General features: G+C 41.7%; 1 protein-coding gene across 2 annotated transcripts in view; it reads left to right on the top strand.

Moving 5' to 3' along the window:
• Positions 1-347: 347 nt before the first annotated feature.
• ELF1 (E74 like ETS transcription factor 1) overlaps positions 348-25,384 on the top strand; it is a 40,531-nt gene continuing 15,494 nt past the window's right edge. The window contains exons 1-5 of one of the 2 annotated variants that reach the window (XM_010165050.2): positions 348-419; positions 9,768-9,942; positions 17,905-18,012; positions 18,630-18,794; positions 23,643-23,726. In XM_010165050.2, coding sequence (XP_010163352.1) covers positions 348-419; positions 9,768-9,942; positions 17,905-18,012; positions 18,630-18,794; positions 23,643-23,726 — 604 coding nt within the window. The remainder of the gene's footprint in view (positions 420-9,767; positions 9,943-17,904; positions 18,013-18,629; positions 18,795-23,642; positions 23,727-25,384) is intronic. The other variant, XM_010165051.2, reaches the window with a different exon arrangement.

Consider the following 25,384-nt stretch of genomic DNA (forward strand, 5'->3'; position numbering starts at 1 on the left):
AGAACAGTTATAGCTCGGAGAAAGTTTTACGGTGCTGTTACTATTTCACATGGCTAAAGCAATCATTTCTTAATAATATTTTTTTTATTTCTTCCCTCCACAGTGATAAAGGCTATCAAGGTGGGAAGAACAACTCAGGAAAGGATTTGTTGGTTTGTTTCCCTTTGAGAAGAGAAGAACCTAGGAACACCGATGATCTGAGAAATACAAACACTGATACTTGATTCATTTTGTGATCCTGCCTTTCCGGCCAACTGGACCTCGGTGACGCTCTCTGTTCGTTCACATTCAAGAACCTTTGAACATCTTTCCTCGTATGTGGAACTGAGACCTGGGAATGCATTATTATGGCAGCAGTTGTACAGCAGAATGAGCTTGTGTTTGAATTCGCCAGCAACGTCATGGAGGATGAGCAGCAGGTATGGGATGGTGTAAGAAGCCATATTCGGTACAAGGTGGTGCTAGGCATGTTATGAAAACATGAGGAAAAAATGTGGTGTAAAACACAAAAAAGCAAACATTGAGGTAATTGTTGTTGCAGCAGATTTTTGTGCTGTTTCAAAAGCTTCCTGTTGCTTCCTGTAACTCGCATGGGCTGAACAGAAATTGGTTGAAATGTTATAACTTCTGCAGTATTGCAGAGATATCCTCCTCCAAAAATGTTTTCCCTGTTTCACTGATTTGTGCCAGTAACATCCATCCATTTGTGATGCAGAATTCCCCAAATTCTGGTATTTGACAGTAGTTTTAACTTTCCTAGTGTGCTAGGATAAAATTCTGAATAAAAGTAATGGTCGTGCTACAGATGACTGGAAGGAGCAGTAGGTACCTGCTCACTGCTTTTTACAGATTGGTTTCTAAATTGTGTTACTGTAGGCCAGCTATTCAGAAATAAGCTTCAGAGTAATTTAAACTGTTTTCTTTCACACTGTGGGGAAAATAGTCTGTTTCTGTCTGAGTAGGCTCTCAGTTAGGTGTTGATTATCTAAACCACATCCTGTGAGTCCTGAGAATTCAGTGAAGGATTCCTGTTGTAAAAATCAGTCAGCTCCTCTATAGGTGGTGGTTAATAGTAGAGTTTTGCATTTATTAATAAGAAATAAGGTGTCTGGCTACTGTGGGGAGACACTTCTGAAAAGGCTGAGAAGTGCCATGACAAACTGCTCCTCTTTCTGTGAACATGAAAAGCGTTTATCCTCCTCTCTTTCAAACATACTTTTGGCTTTATAAGCTTGTCTCTGGGTTTTCTGTACGGCCTAATATCTGGCTGGGTCAGTGGCCCGTTTCTGCTGTCAGAGTCCTGCAATCATTTCAATGAACTGAGTGTTGTCTGTCTCAAGTACTAACTCAGTTTTGGGTGGAACTAGTAATGTCACTTCCTTCCCTGTATTTTTCCAGAGCTTGCGGTAGCCTGGGGATTTAGATACGGGAATTGCACAAACATGGTAGAAAATGAAGCTTATTTATTACCTCTGTTTGTTGTTCATTGCTGGTTTGACTTTACAAGGCAATGAGAGAGGGGAGAGTTGAGATGGGGAGGGCTACTTCAGTGTGCTTTCTGGAAGGGGTAATGTAAGCAAATGTGGTTTTGTTCAGTTTAGCTATGCATTCTGCCTCTTGCAGTTTCTTCAGATGTTCATATGAAAATCTTAAAAAATATTAAAGAGTAGTCAACAGGGCAGTAAAACTTCCCTAAACAGAGCTTTCACCAGCCCCAGAACAAACTCAGCCTTGCTGTTTATCTCATAACCCCAACAAATCATACTCCAGATGAATCACACAATCACAGAATATTAGGGATTGGAAGGGACCTGAAAAGATCATCTAGTCCAATCCCCCTGCCAAAGCAGGAACCTAAATGAGATCACCTAGAAAGGCGTTCAGGCAGGTTTTGAATGTCTCCAGAGAAGGAGACTCCACAACCTCCCTGGGCAGCCTGTTCCAGTGCTCTGTCACCCTCACTGTAAAGAAGTTTTTTCTCAAGTTTAAGCGGAACCTCCTGTGTTCCAGCTCACACCCATTGCCCCTTGTCCTACCATTGGGCATCACTGAGAAGAGCCTGGCTCCATCAAGCCAAAAAGAAAGAAGGTGTCCTGTAGCATACCTGAAGGGTGATGAAATCAAAGATGTGAAAGACCAAAGAGAGAGCATGCATAGCAGAAGGTCCATTGCTGCAAACGGTCAGATTCAAGCTTCTCTTCTATCACTGAGTTAACCTAAGTTCACATATCAGCGATACAGGTAGCCAGCTAGCTGGCTGCACCAAGGTAGATCTTAAATACTCACTTGCAGAGTATTTCTGCATAGAGAAATATCTGGGAAGCTGGAGCAAGATTTAGCTCAGACAAGGATTTATCCTTTAACATCAACCCCAAAAAATTGGTTATGTGTATATGTGGTTGATCTGCTCCTTACAACATGGGCGCTGTCGCTATTGCTACTCAGTTCTGGACAGATAAATTGTATTTAGGGATAGGTAAAACAATTCGTGTACTTTGCAAACATTTTATGTCTGGAAACGCTCTGTGTTGGTCAAAAGCATTTTTTGAGCTTCATCAGCATACAAAAGGTGATGTCTTTATGTATGGGTGTCAGTTAACTGGTCTTTGGTTAATTATTTTTGCAGTGCCTCCAAAAGCTGGCATTGAAAGAATGTCGGTACTTTTCTCCTTGTCAAAGCTGTGCCTGGAGCCCTGTTGTGCCAAGACCTATCAGGACACAGAACAGCTGTGGGGAGAGGTTCGGGGTCTAGATGGCAGCTACGCTCAGTGTTTCAGGGAAGTCATAATTCATGTCTTTTTTTTAAATATTTTTTTTTAAGTCTTGGTTAAACAACCATAAATTATGAGCAGACCATTTGCAAATGTAAGCATTCAGCCAGTGGCAGATGCCAATGGGAGGCACTTGATCACATGGCCCCATGTGAACAGGAAAGGCTCTCTCTTATCAGCTCTGTCCTTTTCAGTTTAGAATATAATGATTTATATTTTTTCTTGGAGGGTTCATTTATGGCATTGTGCATATATAGTGAGGAAGAAATGGGATGAAAATATCCTTGTAATTTTGAGAAGGGAACAAGTGGCTTATGCTCATGCTACTGGTAACCTGACTGGCTACTGCTGTGTGTCAAATAGATGGTTTGCTTTTTTTTCCTCCAGTTGTCTTTTTTTTAGAGAGAGACTGGACACGTCAAACTAGTCAGGTACTCCTTCAGGCTTTGGCTGAGTTTGTGCCGCTGCCTAAAACTGCTTTTCTTCATGTCTGCAGCTTCTCCTCTCAATGTCTCTTCATTTAGCCCTTCGTTAACCTACAGTTAATGTGATACTTGATCAGGAGATTCTTGATTTTAAAAACTGAATAAAAGCAGCCACAGAGGCTGGATCCATAGTAGGAAGTTTTAAATGGTGCCAGGGACATGCTGAATCATTGCAACCATTAAATTGCTAGCAGGGTCCCCAGCATGACTGCTCTGTGCCAGCTGGTGCTCCCTCAAGTGGCTTCAGACGCCTGTAGTGACCTGTGCCTGAAGACACCTCTGTATCTCTGAGGGATGTTTCTCTCTTCCCTTCTTCTGAGGAAGAGGAGTCTAAGCCCTTAGGCTGGGCCGTGACTTCTGCACCATCTTCTCATGCCTTGGTTTGCTCTTCCACGTTCCCTGGTGTCGCTATGGGCTTTCGGAAACATTGAATCACCTGGTCAAGGCCAAGGTCTAAATTTTTTGGCTATTTCCAGCTCCTGCAGAATATCCCCCCCTTAACTGCTTGCAGTTTTATGAAGACTTTCAGGAAATTATTGCAAGATCCATAATGAGGCTGTTTCCCAGGAAAGCAAGCAACATTTATCTGCTTCCAGCATCCCTCTGAAACTTGGTAATTTCTCAGATGCTGGCCGTGGGAATGCCTTTAAAGTCAAGAGGCTGCCTCTGCTGTTGGCACAGGAACTTCAGCAAGAGAAAACCAAAGCCCGTTTTCTAGTCACCAAGGTCCCTTTGCTTAGTTTCATTTGGATTTTAAAAAAACAAAAAACAACAAACAAAAAACCAAAAGCCAACTGTATTGCAAGTCTGAATTCTGTTTCCCTGTTAAAAAGAGGATTTTTTTCACTGAGATTCCTTTCTCTTTCTTTTTTCCTTCCATGTAGCTTTTCCCTGCTCCTGTCTATCACACGCCTTTCTTCCACCCATCACTCACTTGCACAAAATTTATTCCACACCAGTTACCATATTCCTGGGACAAGTTTTCTTCCTTAGAGGACTTGTAGCATGAGAAGACAGTACCTCCATAGCAGAAGAAATCCCCTTCCTGATTTTCAGTTTCCACAAGCAGGATGGTGTTTTGATCTCCTGTCACTTGGTGACAGCTGATGAGGAAACTCTCAGAGAAAAAAAGAAGCACCTTGTCAGCATGTCAAACACCCAAGAAGAATCTGAGTGCAGGAAGGAAGGTTGCTCTGTTTGTCCCCTGGCAGCGGGCAGGGTTCAGTTTCCTGGCGGTCACGGAGCATGACTGATGCTTTCAGGGACGTGCTCATGGGAACTTCCATGGACTTCAGCATCTGTCTGAAGCTTTGCACTCCTCCCAGTTGATAAAGGTCGGTCTACCGGACTGGTTTGTAGGTACACTACACTGTGAGGAGTTTGGTGTCTAAGAGTTGGGAAGATTTCAGCAGTAGCTCAACTCCTTTGTCCGTCCAGCAGACATGAGAGATGCCAAAGCTTTGGCATAGCTAGGATGTCATACTGAAACTATATTTTGCATGAGAAAGATGAAGCAGCAGAAGCAGGTGAAAGGATAAAATTAAGAGATTGTTTTCCTATGGATTTATGTATTGATTGCTTGAAAATCATTGCTGACAACTTAATTTGGGACTGTTTTCTAAATTTTTGGATACTTTGCTCTCTTCCTTTTTGTTAGTGTGTGTAGAACCACCTTTGTATTAGAAATAAATTATTTTGTGATCTTGCTATTAGAGAGGTAATTTAATTTGTCTTAATTGAATCACTACCTTCCACTCCTTAATTTAATGTTGTTTTCCCTGTGTGTAATTCTCATTACACACTAGCATCAAAGGCAGCTGTAGTAAACCTGGGCTCTCTTGCAGTTCTAAATGCGTACGAAGTTATTCCTTTGTCTGAGTAACAGAGCTACAGGGAGTTTTAACTTGGCTCTCAGTTGGGATTCAGGTGCTTTCACAGATCACAGGATCACAGAATGGTCAGGGTTGGAAGGGACCTCAGGAGATCATCCAGTCCAACCCCCCTGCCAAAGCAGGGTCCCTACACCAGGTTGCACAGGAAAGCATCCAGGGAAGTTTTGAACATCTCCAGAGATGGAGATTCCACAGCGCTACTCATCTTTTGCTTTCTGACAATGCAAGAATTAAGTAAAGAAGTTTTTCCTCATCTCTAGATGGAACCTCCTGTGTTCCAGTTTGTGCCCGTTGCCCCTTGTCCTGTCACTGGCCACCACTGAGCAGAGTCTGGCCCCATCCCCTTGACACCCGCCCTTCAGATATTTATAGACACTGATAAGGTCCCCTCTCAGTCTGCTCTTCTCCAGGCTAAATAGACCCAGCTCTCTCAATGAAATCAAGAATATTATAGGAGCACCAAGGTGAGATTTTACCTCCCAACAAACATTGAGCAACCTGGTCTAGTGGAAGGTGTCCCTGCTGATGGCAGGGGGGTTGGAACTAGATGATCTTTAAGGTCCCTTCCAACCCAAACCATTCTATGATTCTCTATATATATCAGCATACGTTAGTAGTAGCTTTTAAAACTGAATGAAATGCTTGTTACTGAAATCATAACCAATTGCAAATATTGTACAAAAAAGTGCTGATGGTTTCTGCAAAAACGCATTTCAAATTAGATTTGTTTGCAGTTGCGTGGATGCTTTTCTCTGTGGAAGCATCTCTTAGGTGTTAGTTCCAGCCTTTCCTTTTCAAAACTATGGCAGGAAAGAAATTTCAGACTTTGTACCTGCATAAGGGGTGAGTTGGAAGCAGGTGTAACAATGGTTTTAAAATAAAAGGTTGCAAGAAGTGGTCTTTACTCTGACTTGCCCAGCTGAAAACTGTTACTGATTTAAAGAAAACCGCACTCAAAGTGTGTTGCCCTGAGCAAGTGCTTTTCTGTTCGTCTCTTGCCTTTCGGAAGCGTAGTGCCTCAGCGAGCCCCTTGGGGCCGAGTTCAGGTGACCAGGTGTACCCCTGCCGTGGGGGTGTCTCTGCCTATGGCCAAGATGCAGTGACTGCATTGGAGCATGTGTGTGATGGTTGTTTATAGACACAACCAAAATGGAGTTTAACCTCGCAAAGCAGATCACGTCTGATCATAGGGCTCAAACCAGCTGCTGCTGAAACGCCTGACAGCAGCACCATTCGGTACCACGGGAAGCGGTGAAGCGTGTTTCAGTTTGGGCTTTTGTAACCTTTGAAACCTTTGTAATTAGGTTTCACAGCAAAGTGACAAGTAGGGTGTCATAAAAATAGGGCTTTGAGAAACTGAGCTGAAAACGTGTGACAATTCATTGGTTTTACTCGTATTTATTGTTCTGAAACAGTTTTTTATGACTTGTCTCCAGTAAAGAGCAACAGCAGCGCTGGAGGTAGTTCTGCCTGTCAGAGGGCAAGTCAGTGACGTGAGCATCAGTCATTAGAGAAGGATGGTGCTGAGCCAGAGGAATCTTTTTATCAAGAAGGAGCAAACATGAGGCTTATCCTGAACACAGGCAACTCGAGATGTTGCTGCAGATGGTGCAGCTATTGAGCTGGTGCAGCGGCGGAAGCGGGGGGAAGGAGTGCCTTGCTTCGAAGACGTGGCAGGGAGGCATCTGGCCATTTGCTGATGAGCCTGTAGGAGACAAACAGAAGCAAACACCCCAATGCCGCCACCCTTTTGTAGTTAGTGGAGAGGAACAGGCATTTTTAGGGCAGAGTTCATCCTATCGTAGCACAGGAGCCCAACACTGGGCAGGGAAATTGTGCCCTGCAGATACTAATTGCTCTCTGTTGGCTCTGAAGGAAACCTGGGGTTACTAGCTCAAGTCCAAGCATTTGCACCACAGCTGTCTGACGTTAGGTGAGATGTACTTCACCCTAAGTGCCTATGAGCTAGAGCACAATGAGGAGACCAAGACCATCTTACTTGCATCTTCCCAGCCTAAAATCCGTAGTTTTTACCTCCTCAGGAAAATATTGAGCCGGTACTCGCAAAGCATGCTGGTGACAGAAGCCTGAGTGTCATATTTGATCCTTTTAATTTTTTTTTAAAGATAGTTACATATATGGGCATACAGTATATGTACAAGTACTTGCAAAGCATGCTGGTGACAGCTGAGTGTCATATTTGATCCTTTTAAATTTTTTTTAAAGGTAGTTACATATATGGGCATACAGTATATGTAACTTCATCCCAAAAGTTATATACAGTGGCATGTTACTGAAATTGGGGTGCTTAAACTGTTTTTGTAGCATCAATTTTATCTTGGTAATGAGGCTGCAACAGACCATCTTCCTTCTAGTTTCTGGAACATATTGTTGACAATAAAACCTTTTTTAATATGCACAGTATTTTATATTTCTTTTCTCTTTATGGTGCTTTATCTTTTCTACTGATTTGGCTTTTATTTAATCAAATCTACTTGTTTACTCTTGCCTGGAAGCAAATAGGATCTGGGTTGTTAGGATCAGTAAACAAACAGGATGTGCAGTGTGAATGCGATGCTTTCTGAGGAACAGCGGGGACCTCTGGGCCACCAAGGATTCCCAGTTTTCCAGCCCAAGCAAGATAGAATCATAGAATGGTTTGGGTTGGAAGGGACCTTAAAGACCATCCAGTTCCAACCCCCCTGCCATCAGCAGGGACACCTTCCACTAGACCAGGTTGCTCAAAGCCTCATCCAGCCTGGCCTTAAACACTTCTAGGGAGGGGGCATCCACAGCTTCTCTGGGCAACCTGTTCCAGTGTCTGACCACCCTCACAGGAAAGAATTTCTTCCTAATATCTAATCTAAACCTGCCCTCTTTCAGCTTAAAGCCATTTCCCCTTGTTTTGTCATTAACTGCCCTTAATGCAGTTAAGGGAGAGATGCAGCCTCGGAGAGAGGCGGCCGCAGAGGTGTGGGGTAGAGGCTGTTCCATTGCTTGACTTGCGATACACCCGTCACCTGGCAATGGGATCGCATGAGTGGGCTTTAGCTGGTCTGCCCTTTGTTCAGTTTTATTGATCTTGTACTATGTTACTCTATTTTGAAGCTTATGTTTGGTGGAGTAGGTAGGTTATTTGTGGGTTTTTGCTTTTGGTTTTGTTGGGGTTTTTTGTTTGGTTGTTTGGGTTTTTTGTTTGTTTGTTTAGCAGACTGTCCATGATAGAAGCCCATAGAAATACCGGTTTTGTTTCTCAGTTCTTCCTTTTTTCCTGATTGACTTTTACCACAGTTGTTGCTGAGACATGTTTTACAAAACACAGAGCAATTTAAAGTGGTAATTACTGCCTTTTAAAACTTGTAATTGCACTTTCTGCTTTCAGTACTTTACGTTCCAGACTCTTCCCTAGGAGAGCCTTACTCCTACAGCTGTTGCCTGTGTAGAGCAAATAGCTCCGATACCATTTTCCGTTGGTGGCAGTGTGCGTAGTGGCAAGATTGTGAGACATGAGCAATCCCTTAGCAAGCTCATAACCATGTGGTTGGGTTTTTTTCTTGTGTGGTTAAATGAAAAACCTGCTTGATAAATGCATATCTGTGCTCTTCTGTGGAGGGTGAGACCAAATGTACATCTACTGGCTTTCTCAGAAACATGTTTTAGCATCTTTTTTGGTTTATTTTCTTGTTTTTAAGCTTGCCACATTCATAGTGTGATTTATTTTTACAGTGAGAGAACTTTACAGGTACAGTAGACTTTCTTTGAGCCTGCTCTGCTATCATCAGCTATTACTTTCTTCCTGCAAATGATATTTTGAAAGATTAGCTTTGGAAAATACTGTGTCTATAGTAAATGGTATATTCTGAAAACCTCTTCCTGTTGAATGGCTGCTTATTTGGAGAGTGTGCATCTTATTATTATTATTATTATTACCAGTCAGCTTGATTTCTGTTTTCCCAGCTGCCCCTTTTCTTCTGTGTCTGATGCAAAATAACTATTAGGATAGGAGGGTGATGTCTGAAAGCAGACTTAGGAAGGAAAGCAGATGGAGAAGTAATGTCAAGTGACTAAAGCCATAAGAATTAGAGAGGGAAAGTATTACAGCACATTTATCAAGCACTCCCTGTTATACCCCTTGCTCTTGTAGCAAATGTCCCCTAAAATAGTGATCTTCAGCTAGTGTCTCATGGGAAACTTGGTGCCTCTAAAAGCTGAGTCCAGTCCTGACAGCCACAGGACTCCTCCACCCCCAGCTTAACGGGAAGAGCGAAATATTAAAGTGCTTGCAGCAAGTTGTTTGCCCGGTATTATCGCCAGCAAAGTTCAGCATTTACTGTGCTGTGCCGCTGTTCTGTATTGTCAGCTTTCATGCTGCAAAAGAGTGTCGTGGGAGTCTGGTATTTCCTACTGGAGTAAAGTCACATTCAGCCTCTGGCCCATAGTGGGACACTGCTGGTACTTGGTTTTATGTGCTAAAAATAATCTCCTTCTTTGGTACTCCATCCTGACAGTCTAATATTCAAGTGATGTGGTATAGGTTTCTTGAAGTATTAATCAATAAGTGGTTACATTGGGTGTAGTCTAACTACCATTATCTTAATTTTCTTTTTTCCACTCCCCAGCTTGGTGACCCATCTATTTTCCCTGCTGTCATTGTGGAGCATGTTCCTAGTGCAGAACTTCTACACAACTACTCTGGCTTAACCTGCGTGGATGAACCTAGTGACATGATCACTGAGAGCTCTCTGGACGTCGCAGAAGAGCAAATCATAGAAGATGATGATATCACCCTCACAGGTTGGCAATAAAAACATTTCCATGTCATGTCTTTGCACCAAGATGGCTGCAGCTAATGGTGGAAAAAAGCTAAATGACAAAAAACAACAGGAAGCAAAATTATAGTAGTATTGAATGCTGTTCATTCTGTACAAGACAGAGAAAATGGCATTAATACCATTAGCAGGTGGTTTGCAATCCCAGCTGCACAGCTGATAATGGTGAAGAGCTTCATCCATCAACAGAGATTAAGACAGAGTTCTACTCAGAGTACCAACAAGATTTTTCTTTGCTCTTCACAGGCTTTGTTTGCTCTTGTTTAATGGTTGGTACATACCTAAGGAAACGTACATGCCAAAAAGCAGGAATATGCAGCTTGAGTAGATGTACTGCTTTTAGCTTCCTGAGGGTGTGCAATCAGCCATAAAATGTGTGTGTTAGCGTGACTTACCGGTGTATGCTCAGCGTAGTATTCATTTTGGATCTCTAATAATGATTAACACCTGAAATACAGATCTTCTGTGTAAATTCTGTTAGAAAAGGTAACCCCAAAGTAAAAAACAATTCTCAAGAGGAAAGTCGAAGGTATGTCATATTTTTTAAAAAAACAGCCCCTCACTGAACGCATGCAGAACAAGAAAGATGGGGGTAGATACTTCACAGAGTGAGGAACTGTTTCTGGGTCTTCTTTCAGCCATTAGGCTCCACAGCAGGACTTTCTCCAGGGCTGGAGACAGTTTGCTGGTTTCAGCCATGCTTTTGACATTATTTCTAAAGGCATACTCTGATAGAGTCTTTTTATACCGAAAGCAAAATTAAAACTCAAAACCAGCTTGACATGAGGAACAGTTTGCAGTGTAAATTGACATGAGCTGTTCTCAGTAAATGGTTTTAGCTGACAACAATATGGCTCCATTTTTTTTTTCTTAGTAGTGAATTATCTGTGAACAAACTGTGACCGTCCAAGTCAGTTAGCTGATTATTCAAGGTTTTATGTACTTAAACATTATTCCAAGTTGAGACCTCTTGCCAACCATTCACTTGCTATTACATAGTAATTATTCACACTGCAACTGGCATTTCCTCGGTGTGTTACTTAAGCACCACTTGATGCGTCTGTGTGAATTTTTCATAGCAGATCATTTTATGAATCTATATACACTGTAATATATTGTGTGTGAATTTTTACTTGCATGAGTAATTGTGAAACTCCACTTTTGTGTGTGCTCTTGTTAACATTTTTTGTTGCTGGTCACATGAGAAGGGTTTGCAAATTGCTGCCAGAGACTGAAAATACGTAATCCTTGTAACCGATGATGTCCAAGGGTTTCTGGGATACTTTGGAGGCAGACAAGTACGATATTGTTCCTATCATCTGTTGTAGTTCAAGCAATCTGGTTTTCTTTAAAGGCAAAGTCCTTAGAAAACCAGAGCTGACAGTTTGCAGAGATTGTTGTTGTGAAGGAGATGTGAACTAATTATCAGTTTCCTACTCTCCATCCTGCTAGCTCCTGTGCACGCTGTGGGTTTCCTTGGAAAGGAAAGTGCCTGGTTTTGCAGTGCTGGGTGAGCTCAGGCCAGGCAGGGACCAGCACCACCGCCGAAAGCTCCTGCTCAGGGTGCAAGGTGGGCAGCACTGGCAGCTCAGCTCTCGGTTTCTGGCAGGGAGCCATCCTGCCTGACTCAAGTGGGGCAGAATTAGGGGCCCAAGGGGGTGAAGTCAGCCCAGGGGAGGTGAGGAGAGGACACTGGGGAAGGCAGTCCCTGTCACCTCCCTGCCTGCCGCAGGCAAGCATTGGCTGTGGCTGCAGCTGCCCGCTTGACCTGCAAGGCTGCCGTGGATGAGATCGGGTCCAAGCACAGCTTGCTGTAGGCTGCCTCTGAAATGGGACTAAGCATAACTGAAATTTCCCACCTACTCTGTTTTTTATCTGCTTTTTTTCTTTCTTCCTTCTTTGAAGTTCCCTTCTTGATTTTTTTAATGGGGCGTGTTTGGTCTCAACAGTGAAATATGTTGTTTTGCTTTTTGAAGTTTGTACCAGTCTTTTCAGTCACTTCCACGTTACACCTTTGGGAAAGGATCAGACATTATAAAGACTGTACTAATTCCACGTTAAAATATCTGTAAGACTGAAGTTCACAGCAAAACGAAAGTGAAACCACTGTTACAGAGGAATGGCTGTTTAATACGCAGGAATTGTTTTGGTTTTTTTAAAGTTACTAGTTTTTCAGTACTGTTTTATGACTCTCTCATATGTTAAGCTTCTCTTTTTCTCCTAAACTAACAGAAATTGGCTGTAGGTTTCCAGAAACTGAAGCAATTAGTTTTTAGGAATTTATCTGCAGAATGATGGATGCTAGTAGGTTTTTCCATCTTAAAGATGTAGCTTCAGCCCTTCAAAACCACAGCTATCGCACATGGGTGATTACTTACTTGTAATATAAATTATAACCTGCAAAAAACTCTTAAGAACAGCATCTGTTTCATGTGAAAACCTGCTGAAAGATGACTAACAACCAGCTTTTTAGTTACATTAATGCTCACACTTTAATTTTTTTGGTAATGAATAGGCAGACTTGTCATATCACTCTCCTCTTGAAAAGCACTTTACCCTCGAAAAACTTGTGATGGCAATTTATATGGTCAGTTTGTTGCCCGTATTATGGGACTTCAAATGATTAACCATCATGTAGTAAAGGGTCATTAAAAAAATGGATTGGAGCATTTAGCTTTGAATTAAGTTTTATCTCTAAAGGGAATATTGAATTATTTTTTTTCTCTGAAAGAAACAGGGGCTAATGTTTTGTGCAGAATAAATTCTAGGCCAACTTGTCAGGTGGTACAATTTGCTACACTTTCTTTACCTTCTTAATGTAGCTAATTACAGTTATAAGATGCATAGGAAGGAGGAACTAATTGGATTATGTAGCTTCCTGAAAACATTTTTAAAATTATTGTTGGTTTTGGTTTTTTTTTTACTTTGCCATATCTGGCCAATATAATTTAGAAAAATAACAGTTAATCAAACTCTTTCATTTTGCAGTTCACCTACCCTGGCATTGTTTTGATGGGATCAGGGAAGCTGCAGCACTGAGACAGTTTGCAGGGGTAAGGGAGGACGGACAGAAAATTGGTGCTTAGATACCCCGTGCCCTTGTCTGAATCAGGAGCAGATTGTGTGGATCTTCATCGACAGAAAGTGTGGATCTTCATAGATTGATAACGGTGCTTAATAACCATTTCAGAAGCTATTTTACAGCATTTTGAAATTCGATAGCATTTGACTTGTATATTTTGTGAAGCTCCAGCATTTGTGGCACAAGCCAAGCTGGTCAGGTAGGAGGATGAAGGCAGAGAGATGTTAGCTGCTGCAGTCCTGCACAAGCCTAGCATCTTCAGTGATCATTTATGATGCTACAAAGAAATCCAGAGGAGTAAGTTAGGCGAATTCAGAACCTCATAGTGTTAATTTGTGAGGATTTTTAGTTGACGAGATGCCAACTGTAAAAAACTGGGTATGGTTTCAGTTACTTTGTAAAGAAATTATTCACTGCTGCATGATAATCTGGTTAAAAACAGTGAGGGCTTTCTGAATAGCTCCCCAATTATTTAATTTTCCTTACAAATTTTTAAAGCCTTGTTTAAAAGGAAAATGACGGATGATGTGTAGGTCTCCTGAAATACCTGTGTTCTTAAACTGTTTTCCAGTGTTGGTTAACAGTCAGCTCAGAGTTGATATTAAAGTTTGATTGCTTAAATTTAACAGCTAGCTAGTCTGTAAAAGGGGGGTCCCTCTGTGTTTAGTGGATCTCTTTCTACTTTTAGCAACTTTAGATTCCTTCTACTGTTACTTCGAGGCTCTGTGGTCCCTGTTTTTATCTGTGGTAAAACCAGCAGGGAATTTAAACACAGCTGTGAGTAGCACAGCCCTTATCTTGGCCTGGACAAGGGGGCTCATGTTGTCCACTCTTCAGAGCTGCTGGCCACCTGGGAAGCGACAGGAGCGAGATGAGACTGCTGAAAGCGATGTGAAGCTCTCCAAAGAAGATGCTAGGCAGGGGCAGGGAGAGCAGGGTTTGTGGCCGAGGCAGAGAGCTTCCAGCGTGAGCACCGTTTCTTTCTGCAGCAGGTGAGAAAGAAGAGCAGGGAGCTGAGTTCGGGCAGGGCCCGCGAGCGCTGATTCATGGCCAACACGCACTCGCAGTAACTGGGCTGTAATTGGTGTGCAGATACAGAGGCTGACATCACTGGCTTGCTCAGATCAACAAGAACTTGTAGAGTACCCTGGGAAAAAAAAAGAAGTTACTTTTGGGTGTGGTTTTCCCTTTTATCATAATATTTTTTCCTTTTCCTTCCCTCTCTTTTTTTCTTCTCCCCTTCTTTTTTCCTTCTCCCTCCTTTCCCTCCCTTTTTTCCCTCCCCCCTTTTTTCTTCCCCCTTTTTTGTTCTGCTTTTTTACTTCCTCCTTTTTTCCTTTTTTATCCTCCTCTTTTTCCCCTCCCTTTTTTCCCTTTTCCTTTTCTCCTTATTTCCTTTCCTCTTTTTTCTTCCCTCTTTTTTCTTTTTCCTTTTTCCCTTTTTCCTTTTTTATCCCCCTCTTTTTCCCCTTCTTCCTCCTCCCCTCCCCTTCCTTTTTTCCTTTTTTCCTTTTCTCTTTTTTATTTTTCCTTCTCTCTTTTTTCCTTTTCCCTTTTTTCCTTCCCTCTTTTTTCTTTTCTCTCTCTTTTTTTCATCTTTTTTTAAAAGTTTCTACCTATTTAAGACAACATTTGAAACCTGTTGCTTCTCAGAAATTACTTCCCCCACCACCATTCTTTCAGCTCTGGCTTTGCCAAAGTGTACCGAATAAGCTATTTCATCCCAATTCTTCTTAAATTTGTGACTATTATAACTGCCAGTGATTGGAATACCTTTCTGTAACATTAAAAGAAAAACTAAAATTAAGAGACACCAACTTGCCTTTGGTAGTTGAGTTTGTTATTTCGAAGCACTATCTCGAGTGGGGCAAATTAGCACCTTGCTGCTGTAGGACAGAGAGGTAGTGCTCACTCTATCTCCTCTGTGCAGTACCACACACCTTGTTTGTGTTAGCTCTTGAGTTCTTGTAATTCAACTTGCTAACCCAGCAAAACCCAAAAAACTTCTTTTGAGCCATTTTATAAAACTAAATTGTCTTACTGCGTGATCAAAAAAGCATGAAGCCTGGCTTGCGTTAAGTGACAGGAGTTTGGATCGTGAACCTGGGGCAGAGATGGGAGGAAGAACCACAGCCCTTGTGTTTTCAGCAACAGGGAGATATTAATTTGACCAAACCACCTTCTGACATCATCATTTAAGAAGAGGCTTGAAGGGTGTTAGTAAGGGCATTAATGTGGTTAGGAAACTTCTTTCTGCCATTCTGTGTCTGTGGATAGACAGATAGCTGGCGCTCCTTACGTTTTCTGTGAACACCAAAGTACATTAATTTCTGTGTTTACATTATTTATAGGTCTATTATAAGTTTCTTTCATTAGTCTTGGAGATGGATGGTTGATTTTTAGCCACACAGTGTAACAGCAGTGTAAAGCTGGCAATCTCTGCCTCACCTGCTGTTATTCAGAGTGAAGACTCCGCTCTGTCACCTCAGCGCCTGAAATCAAGCAGGAAGGTTTGCTCCTGGTACAGCTCTTGCTGAGGAGAGAGCAAACAGCGGCTGCTCCCTCCTCCCCACCTGCAGCACTGAGAACCAGGGGGTACCACTGCTGGCTTTTAAATGGTGTGTGGCAGCGTAAGCCAGCCCTGCTCGGTGTCTCTGGCTGAGCTGGATCGCGGTGGGTTACCTTCCCATCTGTTCAGACAACGTCAGAACTGATGACAGCTGCCTTGGCAGTGCCGTCTGCCTGTGGCTGGGGTGACATCCTTGTTGTGGTCTTAGTTATGCAGGTGGATAGTATGGAAAGTTCCCATCCAGATAAAACGGAACCAGAAGCAATCCAAGTCGGCGCTGCCGAGCCTGCAGAGTGCGCGGGCTGCGCTCGTTCAGTCTCCTCCTCAGCTGGCCAGGCATTCCCTAGGGATGCTGCTCGGCTCCTGGGGCCGAGGCGCTCTGCGGCTGAGCTCCTGAGCCTGCAGGCTGCACGACACAAGGGTCAGCAGTTTGCTGCCCTGTCTCACTCTGTGCCTTCCCAAGCCAGGACCTTAGTCCATACTCACTACCTCTGCTTCTCTCTTCACACTGTCCCCCTGCCCAACCAACTCTGCGTTTCTCATTTCTTAAGCCTGTAGGAGATGTCAGCCAGAGGGTGCAGCTCCTTATCTGTCTGAATGTCTGTGCAAGACGTGGGGTGGAGGGAGTCCTGTAGGCAACAGGGTGAGTTGCTGTACAGGTCAGGGGTTCCCCGTGCCCATCTGCTTTATTCAGTCTTAGCATGAGCCTCTGATGCTTGGGCTGTGGTAGGACTAAGGCCAAGGAAAAATCCAGAAGGTAAGGAGGATTCTCCTGAGCTCCACGTGCTGCCTGTAAATCACAGCTGGGTGGAGGAGGTAGAGCTGACGGGTGAGATGAATGTCATCTTTGCCCTCCCCTAATGATATGGTTGCTGAAGCTGTAAATATTTGGGGTGAAACTGGGGTTTTTTTGTTTGGTTGTTCTATTACTTGTGTGATTGTTTAGTGCTAGTGAGCTGGGTGCTTTGTTCTTACTGTGGAGTTTGGGGGGTTTTTAAGTATAGAAATTCTGGCATAACCTCTGGCTTTTACACAAAGAAGAAGTGTTCCAAGGTCAATACGTTGTGTTTATGGTCTGTTTTTGCTTGCTGTCAGTCAGTCTGTCTCCTTTCATTATTTTTTTTCTTTTTTGTGACTGCCCCACCCAAAATTCCTCAAAGTTAAACAAGGAGAGAGGGCGTGAAGCTGACTCATTACTGGACTGAGAAGGTAACTGAGGTTAATTTGTGTACTAGGGAGGGAAATACTAATGCAGCCTTTCATGCTGTGTAGCTTCAAATTGCAGTGTCAGAGGGTAAGGAAGCCTGGCCAGTGCATTTCCATCCAACAAAGAGTAACTGCTAAAAGAATGTGTTGAACAGTTCTAAAGGTTTAGGGTACCAGCTACTGGAACTAACATCTAACTTATCTGTCATGCTACAAGTATTTTGAAAAAAAATATCTGGTAAGGTACTTCTCCAGTCAAACCAGTGTTGTCTTCTCGGACAGCTGTTATTTTGCAAAATGATATTTTATTGGATTGGTTGGTCTGTAGCTTCAGATGGCCTTAATTACAAACTAATGCTCAAGAACTTTGGCTTTCTCTAATGACCACCCTCATGAGCTTAATGAGAGATTGTCTAGTAGTCAGAATTTTTGAAAAGTTTGCCAGCCCTCTGTATTGGTTTTCATGTCTTATGTTTGCTTTCCAGTGTGTTCCTGGAGCCTGCGCTGTTAGCCCTACCTGTAATCCCCAGGGGTCTGAATGATTTATAATTAATTTACACCTTTAGATCATATGTTCTCTAATAGAAGTTGTGGAATTTTTTTTGTCTGTCCCCCAGGCTAAATGATGGGATATTTTTAGTGAGCATCTCTTAATTATGGAATTCTTTGGAAAACTGTAAAAAGAAATTAGCAATATTGTGGGGTTTTTTAAAGGACACTGTCTGTAATATTGTTTGTGGTACTGATATTTCTTAGGGTTCGTGGGTGTTGTGTTTTACTTCATGTGCTTGATCAGCAAAGAAGGAGGTTAGAAAGCTGAGGCAGAAACACAAGGTTTGTATTGTTTTGTTGGGATTTTTAATACATAGAATTTGAAAAATGTAGTGTATTAAATAAATTAAATAATTGCATTGTGCATTTTCTCCCCAGCTAACCTGTTACTGTGCATCTAGGGGAAGACCGTGCTTACAACTTTTTTTTTCTAGAAATGAAATAGGAATAAATATCGTGTTAAACTTTAAGTCCAGTTTGTAGCTTGTTAAGAATGAATTTTTCTCTCTTGCTTTTAGTTGAAGCATCTTGTCATAATGGAGATGAAACAATGGAAACAATCGAGGCTGCTGAAGCACTTCTCAATATGGACTCCCCTGGTCCAATGTTGGATGAAAAAAGAATAAGTAAGTTTTTTATGAAAGCAAATCTAAGCTGTATTTGCCTTGTTTATTTGTGAAAGAAGGAGGGATTTGCTGCAATATGGTTGCATGGAACTGCTAAGATTACTTTGCTTCCAGGTAGACTTTATGTACATAGTTTGGATATCAGCAGTCCAGGGTTGTATGCAATGAGGGATTTCATTGCCATGCTAGAGTTGAACAGGTAAGGAAATGATAAAAAGTTACAGAGGGAAGGTGTGAATGATGTCAGGTGCTTTAGATTGCAGTGTTTTGTTTGGCTGATAGAGGATTAGTCTGTTTATGTTGCCAAGATAAAAGAATATACACTGGTATCTGCAGATTGCATCAAATATGAACAGAAATATGTAATCACCAAATAATTGTGCTTTTTGGAGGAGTGGGTTATATCATTAAATTGTTCTGTTTTAATAGTGCTTCTGCTTGTGTAAAATGTTGCGGGTGGATATGTTCCATTATGATCTAGCCTTCTCTCCTGTGAAGGCCGTAAGTGTCATAGTTTTATGTTATTCCATGTTCAAATTTTTTGCTGTAAAAAAAATACCTTTTTTAAAAGTCCTAGTGGCTGTGTGAATATATTCCTATTGTCCCTTTCCCTTAAGCAACTATGTTTGGTGCAACTGAAGATGATGATATGGTGGCTCCTATTACACACGTGTCAGTCACGCTTGATGGGATCCCTGAGGTGGTGGAAGTTCACCAAGCCCCAGACCCTTATGCTGAATCACCAGAGACTCCAGAATTTGAACAACCAAAGAAGAAAAAAGGTAAGATGCTACTGGAGAACAGTGGTGTGGAGTAGGAGAGCAGTGGGTGGCATGCTTTCCTCCTTGCAGGGTGTCTGGAAGCATTCTGGGTGCCAGGTCAAAACAACTGAGTGGGCTCAGCTAGAAATGCAGAGGAAGCATTTTCTCACTGGGTAGTGTCAGCACAGTTACTGGTGCTTAGACACTAACAGTGGTGGAGAGGTAGCAACAATGGTCTGTCCCACAGGAAACATGAATGTCTGCGTGTTCTTATTTATAGTTTCTTCTTCAGAGCAGAATTGCAATACAAGCTATAGAGCTTCTTTTACTGTGAATCCTAAAGTACTTTCATTAGCTCTTATTTACCTTCAGCTAAAGATACTTGATCTGTTCAGAATATGGGATGGCAATGAGGAGGGGTTTTTAGTTTTTCTTGAGTAGCAATTGTTTAATTTTATTTTTTTTAAATAGCTGCATGCTATAGTGTTAGTCCTATTAGTGGTAGATAACATTTACAGTGTCCACTGAGTGATGTCCCATTGGAGTTGGTGCTGTGCTGAAGAGTAATGAAGTGGTGTTAGTCAGATCTTCTCCTCCCGTTTTCCTACCCTGCTTCAGCCTGGACCCCATCAGAGGTCCTGAAGTTGATGTCTACAGGGGAAAAAGAGTCATACAGTGCAGGCAGATGTAAGGTGCTGTTGCAACAAATTTTAAAAAAATAAATAAATAAATCAAGAGAGTTATGTTTTTGGAATAATCCTAGAGCTGAACCAGAACATTAGGACTTTGACAGGTTCCCCTGTGAAATTAAAGCCTTCCAGAACAGGGCTCCTGCTACCCAGCCATACTCCCGCTGAGTGAGAGTGCATTTTTGCTGCTGCTTTTGCTGCTGCTTCCAAATGCTGGGAGTTGTTACCTGTCAGAGAGAGCATGTCAGCCTGTGGAGATCTTGGGGGAAGCCTCCTGTGCCCCATGTGTGTCACAAGGTCTGGTAGGGGTGGGTGTGGGTAGGGAAGCCTCCAATTCCCGTAAGAAAGCTGAACTGAAACTGCTGTGGAGGAGAGCTTTACCAGCAGCTGCCCCGAGAGTGCTGCTGGGGAAACTACCGTGCTGTGCACACTGCTGCAAGATAACCAGCCATAAGAGGGTTTCAAACTGGTTTTTTGGTTCTTCTTTTTAATGTTGGCTCCTGTGTGGGTCAAAACAAGGAGCCGCTGTCTGCCAGACGTTCAACCTCTTTGGCTTGATGCTTTCATACCCTCCTTTGTGTTGTGCTTCTGCTTACTCCCCCTCCTTCCTCCTCCCTAGCTGTAGGTTAGGAAACCAGTTGCTTCACAGCAAGTGTGTGTATTTGTTTTTGACGGTTACATCGGGTGGAAAAAAATACTAGAAGAGATGCATCAGCTTAGTGTTTCATTAACTGCTAGGTTTCAATGAAGTTGAGACTTCATGAAGTAGATGGTGTGGTCTGAGTAATACTGAAGTGTTATGCCAAAATGTCCAGGGATTTGTAAGGCATTGGTGTACAATAACTACTGAAAAATGTTACTAATTTTGTAGTGCACTTTAGGATGAGGCGCAGTGTGTGGTTGGGGTTCTTTTGGTTTTGTTGGGGTTGGTTTTTTTTGAAGTGCAATCTGTTTCCCTTCCTTTGATCAGTTTTGTGGCATGGCAAAGGACTGTGGTCATTCTGCCCTATCGATACCACTCATGATTTTAAAGACTTCTAGCATATATAACCCATCAGCTAAACTTAGAGAGTTGCATGGTGGAGAGCATTGCCAGCAAACTGAGCCAGAATGGAACTGCCAAGTAGAGCTCCTTCAAGAAAATGTTCTCCAGAAGTGACTGGGTGATTTCACTTCCTTTCCTTGTGGGCCTTATTGCTGCAGCAGGAGAGCTGTATCCTCCTGTCTGCTCAACCCCAAAGCCACGTTCAGCGTGATGTTTGTACTTGTGAGTGTCTGAGCTCTGAGATGCCGAGCTACAGATCAGAAGGACAGGAAAAACAAAGGGATGTCAGAGAAGGAAACTTGGAAATTTGCTGTACTAATACTTCCAGTCCTGTTTTTGCTATGGGAGGTATCTGGCAGTAGGTGGTGACATAAGTTATATACATATTATATTTTAGATATATACTGTTTATTATATTTTTTACATACATGATATTTTTTTAAACAGAAACCCACTGAAAACAGTTCAAGAAAATGTATTGAACTTTTTCTGGTGTGGTATAAAGTATTTAATCAGGATGAGCATCTCAGTTTCTAAATATCACATTAATTTGTAGCGTGAATTTCTAACCTGAAATGGTTTTATAACCGTGAAAATAGGAAAGTGGAAATACCAATTAGAAATTCAGTTAACTATACAAAATTATGGTGGCCCCACGTAAGGCTTAGCTCTTGCATGTTCTTCATCCTTCCTCTTTGTAAAATTCTCTCCTAAAAAGGAATTTAGTGATGTAGTCTGAAAGGTAACAAATTCATGCTCTATTGAACCAAAGGAGGAAGCGTGCTAACGCTTAACGTGCTTTCAGAAAACATCTTTTAAACAAAGGAAACATATCTTGTGTGTCTTTGTTAACTATGCTCCTGATGGTATCAGTCAGTGCCTGGAGATTATAGCTCACAGTGTAGTCTAAAACCATCATCTTATGTGTCCCTAGCCCAGATATAGAGCAGTAACATCAGTATCTTTTCTCTAAACAAGTTTCACGTTCGTCACAGACTTCTAATTTTGGATGAGTTTGTGGTGGGGGATTGTCCATGCAGGATGACTTGAAGTAGTCTGGCTGAGGTGAGAGAGCCTGGAATTGCTGTAGCAGTAGAAATTCATATTTAGTAGCCTAGGTTATTCCTAATCAGAAGTGCATAAATTATATGTGATCCGTACTTATGTTTCCCGAAGTTGACCAGCAGTAGTTCAGTGATGGCCTAGTTGAGCTCTCATCCATTTCATTTTCTTTTAAGACCTGATCTCATTTGGACACAAGGTAATTAATTAAGTTAAATTAACACTCTGCATGCCTTAATGGCATACATTTACACCTGTGCAAGAAGGAAAACAAGATTAGCACCCAACAGTCTTCCCATGAAACAACTCTAAGGGCAGAAAAACACAGCCAAAGTTACCCCGACTGACTTCTGCAGTAGAAGCTGACATATGCAATAGTGACTTCATCTAGACATTTCAGGGAAAACAGACGTTTCTGCAACCAATAATAGTGAGCAGGAAAAAGCTGCTAAAAATGTACTCCAGTAGTTCTTTATCCTTTCATATGATGATATGTGAAAAAAAACAATATTGTAGGATTTCCTCCCTCCCATCTTCATTCAAATCAAGGAAGACATTACTGGCCAAGATGATGGCTGAACTTTGTGTCCCATCCTCAGTCATGAATCCTGTATGAATGGAAGCAAGAAAATTAGAACATTACTAGAATTTCTTCACTGTAGCTCACTCAACTAGCTATCCTCCTCCCCTATATCCTGTCAGAAAAGAGAAGGAAAAAGATGTAAAGGTGGACTTAGCAAGACTGCTAATGTCAGAAGGTGAGTGCTCAAGCCAGTGTTTCCTGTGACTTCTGTATAGATACCTGGAAGTCTAGAACAAAACAAACAGCACAGGCTGGCACTGCACACTTTTTTCAGTGCTAATGAAAAACCCTCACTCATACTCTGCAGCATAGCTGTTTCCTTACTAAAGCAGCCTCTGAAAACAAAACCAAAAGTGGAATGTCATAGTGTACAGGATTGCACAGACCTATTGCTCTTGCCTCTGTAGAACGTAAACTCTTTGGAAATGTAATGAATAGAGGAAAAGAAAAATGTTTTTCTTTAGATCTTAAATTACAACAGTAGGTCAAGATTTCTCGTATTTGGACGAGAAATGTGTTTCTCGGAGTCCTGTGTCTGCTTGGTCTGTTCTGCTTCTCAAAAGAGCAAGGGTACTAGGTGAATAATTTAGGTACCATCAGTGTACTAAGGGGTCACTGCAAAACCTGGTAAGAGAAATTTTTATTTTGTAAGAAAGTTCTGAAGGTTTCTGGTGAATTACATTACCTGTAAAAGCTGCCATTGCAGGGAATGAGAGATAGAAAGGAATAGGTTCCAGGTTTTATATTGAATCATATTTCATTGTGACTTAATTTTTTTACTGCACCTATGTCTAGGTAGTTGATTTCTCAAGATTTTCAAATGAATGCTCTTCATTCTTGTCATCAGTTGTCAATAACTTCTTCCTTTCAGTCTTCCTTACCTGATAGAGCCACCATGCTTATGATTTTAAAAACTGGTGGGTTTTTTCAGAGCCTGTTACTGATTCTACAAGTGACTTTGCTTTACCTGTAGCCACTGTTGAGGAAGGTATAAAAGACAATAGGACTGAAAAATGTTTTCTTCACGTGACAGTATAATTTGCTGCTGTCAGTGGAGACTTCCAGTATGTTACACAAGCAGACTATCTTGCTTTAGCCCTAAATTAAATTTTGGTGGTGAGTAAACACAATAGTGCTCTGTATTTTATTTACCTTTTCCTGTTTAAACTCTTGCCCACAGTTAATAGTTTATTCTTCTCATCTCTACTGTTTTAAGTGCTCTTAAGAGTACCTAAAAAGCCACAGAATTTTCCAGTACGTGGACTTTGGAAAAGCAAGCATAATCTTTACCAGAAGTACACTATTGTCATAGGGGGTCCAATCCTGCTGTGGAAATTGAAAATGTTCAGCATAGAACCGAGCTCCTAACTTACTCGAAGTTGAATCCTCTCTGAGTTGGGGAAACAAATCTCTTCCCTTTTTAGGTCCTTGTTCTTTTTTATTTCCTTTTTTTTAATGCTGCAGTTTGACTTACTGATGGTTTATTTCAGGGAAGAAGCCAAAACCATCTCGTCCTGAGTCCCCTACTACAACTCCAAACATATCTGTGAAAAAGAAAAACAAAGATGGAAAGGGTAAGTCAAAGAGTTATCACTGAAGTTTTTAAAAGAACATTGTGGCTTAGTGACCTGTAAAAAGAAAATATTTGTGATGTAAAAAGAAAATGTTCACTAATTTTCTTGTGATGTAAAACCAGGTCTTATGCTCAGGGATAGTTAACATCTCATCTTAAGGCAAGTAAAAAATTAGTGCATGAGATTTCTTGATGAAACACGCAGTTCCTAGGGAGAATAACGTATTTGTCACTTTAGTAGCAAGGGTTCTTGGAAACTCTTCAAGCTCCTGCAGAGGCTGCTGTGTTTTGAGTGGAGTCTTGGGGAGTGCTTTGCATTGTATTAGGGTTTCTTGGGCTGTGGTTATTTTGACAGATGATCTTTGAAAACGTTTTCCATCTGTGTATGTCTAATTCTGCATGAGGAGCTAATCAAGTACCAAGCCCTAAATTTTGAGGAAAATTGTAACACAGCTTGAAGACTTGGGCAGAAAACTTGGGGGTTTGATACTGCTTTCATTCCTCCTGTGTTTAAAAGGAAGAAAGAAAATAAATACCACTTAACTGTTACAGTAAATCATTTCCTCCAGACTGAACTGTCCAGTAGTGCCTGTCAGTGCCTGTTTTTTCAACAGCTCAGTTACTTTGCTGTTGGGTCCACTCCCCTGGCCAGGCTGGCGTTTGAATGGCAGCCTGATGCCCCGGCCCCACCGAGTTCTGCGCTCAGCAGGAGCTGGAAATGAGCCTCCCCCATGTCACCCCAAGTGCCTGCACGCATGCCTGGGGACTGATATGCTTGCGTGCCTGCAGTATTTGCCAGGAGAGAAGACCAGCCAAACCTAGAAGGTGGTCACATAAGTGTATCAGACTCTCTTGAAATCAGAAATATTGCTACACTGAAAAATGAGTATGGGTGGGTTTTTTTTTTCTTTTGAAGGGGGATTTTCTGCAATAACAGGAAATAAAGACCTGTTTGCAAGCAATAAATATTTAGCAGATTAATGCTAGCCATTTTGAGTATGCATTGTTGTGGCTTTTTTTTTTTTTTTAGAAGAAAACCTGATTTTTGACTGAAAATGAAAGAGTATCAGAGGAACCTCCAAGTCATGCTCAAATTAAATAATAGAAAATACTAAAGCAGCTAGCCACAAAATTAAAAGTCAGAAGAGTCTAGTCTTTCTGTTGATGATGGATGCAACAGATGCACCATGATATGATGCAAGGATGCACCATATTTCACATTTGTCCATTGTTACAAAATCGCTAATTCAGAAGGAATTAAAAAGGAGTGTGTTGCCTGAAACCACTGCCTGCTTGGAAAAAAAGCTACCATAAAAGCTTTTGTAGCATTTTGGGGAACATAGAGTTGAAATAAAATGCATATTACTACAACCAGCCATGGCAGAGAAGCAGCTGGAAAATCCTGGGAGTTTCCCGGCTCTCAGTATCCACTGAGAACGTGTATGCTAAAATACCAAGCCCTCCATATAATTATTTGATATGATACATGGAGAAAATTGAGTTTTCTACCTATTTCTTCTTCTGCTGTGACTCACAGGAGGTTAAAAAGTCTGCCTATGAGTAAACCCAACGTGCAGACAGTCCTCTTCACAGTGATTTTCAGTGGCTAAGCAGTGACAAATTTTCAGACTGCCTTGATGCAGCTGAGCATTTTTAGTC

Source organism: Antrostomus carolinensis, unplaced genomic scaffold (assembly GCF_000700745.2).
Source record: "Antrostomus carolinensis isolate BGI_N321 unplaced genomic scaffold, ASM70074v2 scaffold20043, whole genome shotgun sequence".
Taxonomy (NCBI): domain Eukaryota; kingdom Metazoa; phylum Chordata; class Aves; order Caprimulgiformes; family Caprimulgidae; genus Antrostomus; species Antrostomus carolinensis.